The sequence below is a fragment of the Cryptomeria japonica genome, unplaced genomic scaffold (genome assembly GCF_030272615.1).
Source record: "Cryptomeria japonica unplaced genomic scaffold, Sugi_1.0 HiC_scaffold_395, whole genome shotgun sequence".
Classification (NCBI taxonomy): domain Eukaryota; kingdom Viridiplantae; phylum Streptophyta; class Pinopsida; order Cupressales; family Cupressaceae; genus Cryptomeria; species Cryptomeria japonica.
In genome coordinates, this window is record NW_026729216.1 from 34538 (window position 1) to 43058 (window position 8521).

Here is an 8521-nt window from a genome sequence, read left to right on the forward strand (position 1 = left end):
TTTGACGGGTGCTTCCCTTAAGCCCCTATGATGGGAAGGTTGCTTGCTTAGGCATGGATTTGCCTCCTGTCCAAAATTCAGATTCAACTAATTGGGACATGTAGATGCTGAAATAATAACTATGTTTGTATAATGTCCAGGTAATAGAAAGAAACTAGAATTCTGTTCAGAACGTCAAGGGAAAGAAGGGATGGTGCATACTTGGTTGACTTTCAAATTTAAAGTGGGAAATCATGAAAAATCTCAAAGTTCAAAAGCCTTAATACAGTATTACGACAATAAGACATTGTCTTTGAAGTTAAAAAATTCAATTACAGTGTTAAGAAAATTACCATCCATCTTTGTCTGTACGACCATTACTTGGCCAAGGTGTCAGATCCTCTGCAACCATGCGTGGGTATTGACTCTATAAATATAAACAAGCATTATAAAAAGAGAATTCCATGAAAAGAAACAATGGAAAAAAGATGGCTAAACAAATCAGTTTAAATAATAGGATCCAGTTACATTGATGTATCATATATTTTACCTCGTTAAAAATGTGGACATCAACGTTTGAGTTAGAGTACTTCCGTACAATCTACAAAAAGGCACATAAGTACAAACTTAGAATTCAAGGAATGTTTATAAGAATTGTGAATAGAGAAATATAATTAAGAGTACATTAACAAACATGTTTACATGACCTCAATTGTATCATCATGTGTGTTAAATGAATTCATGAGTACCAATGGTACTTTGCAATCATATTTGTTGTTTAGAGACTGCAGTAACAATCGAGGCAAATTATTATCAACAAACTTGTAGTCATAATGAAAAGTTAATATTTTTATTAATTTCACAGAATGTAAAGAGATTTGAATCTCAAATAGAAGTTTCACCTCTATTTGCCTGACAATCAAATCCAGAAATGCCAACCCATTTCGAACTTTGATGACTGATTTGCACATTATAACAGTCATGGAATAGTTAAGAGTCATCGACTAGTTAAGAGCCATGCCAATGCATTATTTTTATGTTGTTGACTTTGTTAGGATACCCTAAGTAGGTGATCTTGTGCAGCAACCAACAAAGAGGAATTTGATAAATCACGCATAAAAGTGATACATTAGAAAACATGATCATATAATCCTATGCCATTTCAGTGGAATTTGAAAATAAAAAATGACGTTGTAATCAGATCAAATTAAATTTCAATTGTAATGCAAAAAGGAACGATTGAGCTGTCCTAACTAGAGGATTTTGTGCTCCAGACCAATCAAGAACTTCTCACATGAAATATATTGGCCCTTGGCATATTACGCCCTGCCATTTTAGGCCATTGAGAAATGAATACTAGCTATGTAATTAGAACATTGAAAGCTTTATTTTTTATGCCTTATACATATGTAGTATGTTCTAACTAGTGGAATCTACCTAGTACGCAAATCCCAAATTTCCATCACAATAAATAAATTTAAAAATAAAAAATTGATCATAGCGAATATCAAGGAGCACTTCCATTTCATAGCATTTTAGAACTGAAATAGGGGATTACAATTAGATCAAAGAAAGAATCATTTTGTATACCATAGGCATTGTTAGGCCACCCTAAGTAAGGGATATCATGCAGCAAGTAGTCCAGAAATTTGATCTCTCATAAATTAAAATGAAACAGTTGATGATATCAATGGCATATCATTCGATGCTATTTCAGTGCAGTTTAAAAGTTCAATCTAATATTGTAACTACATCAAAGTAATTCTCAATTTTGATGCTAAAAAGGCAGAATGGGGTTATCCTAACTAGAAGACCTTGTTCACCAGACCCATCAAGAAGACTCTTATCACACATAAAAATAACCACTGGCATATTATGCCTTGCCATTTTAATTAAGTCATTCTAACCAATTTGTGTAGCATGTCAATCAAGATTTTCTAGCACAAAAAAAAAAGTGATCAATGTATAACTACATATCATAGAAATATTTTAGAAGAAATCTTGAAAATTGAAGAGAAAATCAATTGAGGACAACCATTAAAAATTGAACAGCAAATTGATTAGGGATAGGTAGATAATTTCACAATTATTCACATTTTTAGAGTCGTTCACTTGACTCCCCAAAAATGGTGAACTTACTCAACAATATTCTACATCATAAAAAATAAAAATAAAAAACCAAGATTTATCACACTTCTTGCTAATCCTTGACTACTACTGAGTTTATTTTTGGATGTAACAACTTCTGAAACTTACTTGGGGCCAGTACAGGCCATGGTTGTTCCCAAATCTCTATTTTAGCAATTAACACAAGAAATATTATTGGTCTAGAAGAACACGGTACATGTGCAGTAAATACGAACAATTTACATGAAATATTCTTTTGAATACATGATGTATCCATCATGTTTTATCCTCTCTATTGTTACAAGTTTTCTTCGTATATAGCTGCAATGCAAACTTAACCATTAAGTTCTACACTTTCACAGTATATACAAACTTAACCATTAAACTCTAAATCGTGAAAAAGTTTGAGTAATTCTAATTCGTCTATGTCTTTACAGTATAGTTAACTATCTCTCACAACAAACATTCGATATTATGCATAGTTTTTATAAATGCAAATTTTGTGCAGTGTTCAGTTAAATTCAGAACATGCATAGTATTAGACACCATACTTTCCAAACTATCACTTTCTACTAGGTTTGATAACTTGTTCTTCGAACACTACAACCACTTATGATTTTAGCACTGAATTTTAGTTGTAAACTGTTTCTGAAATTACATTATATGAAAAGAAAAAGTTCCTACTATGTCAAATATAAGCTCACCCAAATTTAAAAATTTATAATATACAATTTTTACATGCTCAAAGTAACTTTATACTACTTAATTGTTCTCAATGGTTCACTGCATTGCTAGCATGTTTTTAGCTAAAGGCAGGGACTCATGCTGTCTCACAGCTCTTGTTATTTATGATTTTGCACCTTAATACTAGACTTTGAGAATACAGAATATAATGAATTTGAATAAGCAACCTCAAGCATCCAGCGTTGGGGCATACTTCTGCTTCATCTTGTTGGCAAATTGAACCTTCATAATCTCCTGTTGCGTATGCAAGGAAACAGAAACTTCAAAATCTTATCTACCCACTTGAAGTATTTCTGTCTCCATCCCTTTCTCAGTGCAAGCAAGAACATTACACAGCAATAACCTGCTACATGTGACAATCCTACTCCAATATAATACCATACTATATGCTTTCTATGATCTGCATTTCTGTTTTCCATATCATTTGGGGGAGGATGGTGAGTAAACTCTGGCCAAGAACATTTCTTTGGAAGTGGGCATCCTTCCAGATATGGATTCCCAGAATATGATGTGTTTGGAAATGTGGTCATCTGTTGTCCTTGAGGTATGCTGCCTGAGAGGTTGTTGTTGGACAAATTTAAGACCGCCAATGAAGTCGCCAGTTCAATTTCTTCAGGAATCTTTCCAGAAAGCCTATTTGTTGAAAGATCCAGTGACTCTAGTTCAGTCATATCCCCCAAACTGGGTGGAATAATTCCACTGAGATTATTCATTGACAGATTGAGATACCTTAACCCCTTCAACTTTCCAAAATCCCACGGAATCTTTCCGTTTAATTGGTTATTGGAAAGATCCATACCTGTGAGAGTGGAAAAAATATACGCATACTTCAGATCTAAGCCTTTTACAGTCATGTCCAATTCATCATGAGACGGAACTTGATATATAATTGACTCAATAGGACCAATCCCAGAATATGACTTAACGCCATTGTCTTTTGTAATTACTTGAAATGGGTTCAGCTGAGAAGATAATATATGGCCGTCTTCTCTTGGTAGAGTCATTGCTTTTAGAGATCCAAGGCTGTGTGGAATAACACCTGATATATTGTTAGACGAAAGGTCTAAGATCTGGAGCTGCTTGAGTTGGACAATTTCTGAAGGAATGCTGCCTCTGAAAGAGTTATCATTCATCATCAGCACTTTAAGGGCTGATAGATTTCCAACTGACCATGGAATATGCCCAGCAAATTTGTTATGGCCGATATCTAGTACTTGTAATATCTTACAATTTATGATTGACATAGGGAAGGCGCCACTTAACTCATTGTTTCTCACATTTAAAGAGGAGGAGCATACCCCTTGGGGTATACTTCCATCCAACCTATTATGCCCCAAATTTAACACTTGAATTCTCTTATAGATTGCAAAGCATGAAGGAATGCTTCCATTCAATTTGTTGTTTGACAGATCTAACTTTTCAAGATGAATTAAATTGCACAAACCTGGAGGAATATTGCCAATCAGAGAATTGTCATTAACCATCAGGAGCTGAAGATCTGGAGGCCACGTAGATGCTACGTGTCCAGTGAATGCATTCCTAGATACATCAAATACAGTCATCCAACGAATTGATCTACTTGGAACAAAAAGGCTGCCATTGAAATGATTTCCTGAAATGTTGAACAGAAACAACTGAGGATTGTTCTCCATTAACCATTTGGGAATTTCTCCAACAATATTGTCGTCAGCCAATGCCAACCTCTGTAATGAATACTGAGTGAAAAGCCACTCAGGAACTCTACCACCAATACTACATGAGACTAGATCTAAGCCCGCTAACTGGAAGCTCGGAAGCCAACTTGCGCTAATATTCAAAACACAATATGATACGTACAAAAATTTTAATTCTGCAAGGTTATCAAACAGACTATCTGTAATGGTGATGTGGGAGAGCCAGAGAACCTTTATGGAGGATGGCAATGCCAACTGGGAAGAAGTAACGTTCTCAGGTAATGAAAAATCACGAGCAAAGAGCAAATTGAGGGAAGAAAGCCCGGTGAGTTGAAGGCTGCCATTGAACTTGTTACCGGAAATACTCAAGAACTTGAGCAAGGAGAGTTTGTTCAAGGAAATTGGGACTTGCCCAGTTAATTTGTTGTAATGGACAATGAGTCTACGGAGAAAGGTAAGATTTCCTAGACACGGTGGTAAGATTCCTACGAGTTGATTAATGCTTACATCTAGATGGCCAAGATTTGTGAGCAAGCAAATTGCAGGAGGAACTATCCCCGTCAAACTATTGTTCTTTAACACCAAAACCTGAAGATAAGAAAGATTTCCCAAACAGGAAGGGATATTACCTGTTAATCCAATGCTTTTCAGGATGAGGTATTTGAGAAAAGGAAGGCTGCACAAACTACTCGATATGACTCCACTCTGCAAACCCTGCTCTGTGTGGTTGGTGTAAGCAGTCAGATTAACCAGCTCTACATGGCCAGTGGCATAGTTGCACGATATACCTTCCCATGTGGAGCAACAGTCGCTTCTATTATCCCATGAACTGAGAATGCCATCAGAGACCTTCAAGGCTTCCTTGAAGAAAAGAAGAGCCTGGGATTCCTGGGAGGGACAAATGAATAGACCAATACATGGGCTTGTAAAAAGGATGATGAGAAATGCACTGATGAAGGCAAGGTGAATTGGAGCAACAGCCATTGCTTGAATGAAATTGCAGAGAACAAAAAATCCCACTTTGAGAGGCAAATTTATAACGTAACCTCCCCGATAGTTCAACGTGGCTAGAAAATATTTCTCTCACTGTACTATAAGCCGTTGACTGTGGAAAACTAAAGAGCGACCACAGCCCTTGGGTAGATAGAAAATGAATGGCACTGGCTATCCAGGGGAAAATTTGCACCGCCTGGATAGCCGTGCTTCCTCGGTCCATGCCCCTCCGCGTTCGTGTCTGCCCGCCTGCGTTAAAGGTGCCCGTGAAAGGACATCGCCTCAAACTGCTCGCCACACCTCTGCCGATCCGGATTTCCCTTTTTCCTGTGGATTCCGGTTCCGTTTTGACACTGCGTTTTGACGCCACCGAACTGCAAGTGATAAATATCATAAATGCTGCAACTACGGACTCCTTTCCGCGCCGAATTTCGCTTCCATTGAAACTAAATGCATCCAACAACTGCAAAACTCCCGCCCGCTTGCAATATTTTAAATGATATTATATATTAATAATGATATTTATAATTTAACTCTTTTAATAATTACGTCGAAGGCATCTTATTTGAAAGAGATGACCTCGGTTTTTCATCGAACGGCGGATAATGTTGTAGAAGAGAAGCAAGACCATCGAAACGATCTTTTGAGTTCAATTTTATCAGTATTATTTAACATGTCATTGATTTGTATTTGTCCGATACTTTAGTATAACACTATACTTTGTTTCTTTTTGGTAAAATGCACTCTCGCACATTCATTTTTAAAAAAATTTATTCCCACGTGTTTGTACATGGCCTTAGACAAATATTGGCATAAATTGCAAGTAAAAAAAAATCCCATAACATAGATATGTTAGAGAGACATTAATGTGCATCACAATGAGGTGTCAAAAATATATGAAACCTACAAAACATGAAAGCAACTTCCCCTATAAAGGTCAAATGCGTATGTAAAGATGGATATTGTTTGAATGTCAAATTCCCCTATACCCTTGAAAACTTCATTTATGATCAACTTTCAAATGGATCAATAAATTCCCTAGGAAGGCTCAAATAAGTGTGGTAGGAAACAATGAAATTCTAACCTTTGTGAAATGAATCTACACCTTCTACATGTTAAATTTGTCCTCTAATTTGAAATCTTTTCAAGACCTTATGAGATTTAGTAAGCAACATCATTAATATAGCTGAAATATGGAAGAGCCAAATATTTTTCGTTAGAGAATAAGAATAAGAAGAAGTTTTAACAAATTGGTTATTTTTTAATTTATATATATAAATTTTTTATTCATAATTTATATGCCTAATTTTTAAAATATCTTTATTGTCCATTTTTCAAACATAGATAAATAAAATTCATACCTAGATAATCTTCAAATATAAATACCACCCCTTACAGAATACAATAGATTGAATGATGAGACAATGTTGAATGGGAAGTGGGAGACAACATAAATACACCAAGATGATGAATAGATATAATATAGAAATGAAAATATAAAGCATCATAGAGCTACCACCATGATTGGAAATCAAATCCATTGGAAATGCACATATCATTCATATTAGTTATAGTCACAATATGAGAGAACTCACACTACCAAATTTGTTGTCAAATATAAGCATAGGAGATATATCATTGCAACTTTGTATTATATATATAATAATAAATGTGACCATTGTGGAAGTGAGTAAGTCACTACACATAAATTTCACAAAAGCTTACAAAAGGATGAGCCAATTTTTCACTTTTACAATAGTAGTCTAACTCAAAAGTACAATATACAAATAATGTCTTTATCTTAATTCCACAATCCACTCCCTCCAAGCTCTAATTTTAAAATAGAGTTAAAGTACTTAACGATTAATACATTGGAGAATAATACACTATAGTGATTAACCAAAAAAGTGTTGATCATGATCCTCCATATGAATATCATCAACACCTGAAAATACATATGAGGACATTATAAGATTAATTTTCAAATTGAAGACTCAAATTTGATTGAAGTTCATTTCATAATTTACTTACCGTTTCCGCTTTGCATTGTGTCCATTATTGTCATCATTTGATTAAGATCAATAGAAAATGGTTGCATGTTTTTTTGAGAGTTTTGTTGGCCATCTAAAGTTGCAATAACATTCACATTAATATATCACGTATAAAATTAATTTATATATTAAAGACTGAAAATTAATGAAGTTCACTTCACAATTTCATTACCATCTCTAGCTTGCATGGCATCAACTATTGTTGTTGTTGTCCTCTCAGGATCAACAGAAATCGGTACCATATATTCTTGATTTTTTTGATGATCTTCTAATGCTGCAATAACAAGCACATTCAACACATCAGCTTAGATAAAATTAATTACAAACTAAAGACACAAAATTGATTGTTTTTATTTAATAATTTTGTGACCATATCTAGTTTGTATTGCATCCATTGTCATTGATGTCTGGTTAAGATCAATAGAAAAGGGCAGCATATGTTGTTGATCTTTTTCTTTATCACTTGAAATTGCATTGAAGTACACATGTAACACATCAACTTAGATAAAATGCTCAAGTATAAAATCACATTACGTAATTAATCTAAACAATATTCAAATTCATAATTACCTGCAACAGTTTGTTGAAATGTTTGAGCTGAAATAATACTAAGCATTGATGGTTGATCTCTAGAAATTGTATCTTTTTGTTTAATTAAGTACAAAAAAATGGTTAGAGATAGGAATTGAGTATTTTTCAATAAAAATTAATAAAAATGTTTAATATTGACTAACTTACTATCTACAGCTTGTATTTCATCTATTAGCATTTGGTTTAGATCAATGGAGAAAGGCAATCGACGTCGTCGAGTACTTTCTTGATCATTCAAACCTATAATAAACATATGTTTAACATATGAAATAAAACTAAGAAGTATTGATATGTGAATTACTCAAATACCTATGAATAAATGTACTCACCTTGCTGCATGATAATATCTCTTTCTTCTTGTAT

General features: G+C 34.3%; 1 protein-coding gene and 1 long non-coding RNA gene across 2 annotated transcripts; both read right to left on the reverse strand.

Moving 5' to 3' along the window:
- Positions 1-3074: 3074 nt before the first annotated feature.
- LOC131855955 (receptor-like protein 36) lies at positions 3075-5507 on the reverse strand. The gene has a single exon (XM_059215953.1). It carries the CDS (start codon positions 5505-5507, stop codon positions 3075-3077), a length of 2433 nt encoding a protein of 810 aa, XP_059071936.1.
- A 1809-nt stretch (positions 5508-7316) lies between these two features.
- On the reverse strand, positions 7317-7777 carry LOC131871335 (uncharacterized). Its single transcript, XR_009369580.1, has 3 exons — positions 7740-7777; positions 7548-7640; positions 7317-7461 (listed from the first exon to the last, which is right to left on the reverse strand). It is a non-coding gene; the product is annotated as an uncharacterized LOC131871335 (long non-coding RNA).
- Positions 7778-8521: the final 744 nt, after the last annotated feature.

Bases quoted from the DNA above. Each gene is read 5' to 3' on its own strand.
- LOC131855955 (XM_059215953.1), bottom strand. From the start codon at position 5,507: ATGGCTGTTGCTCCAATTCACCTTGCCTTCATCAGTGCATTTCTCATC.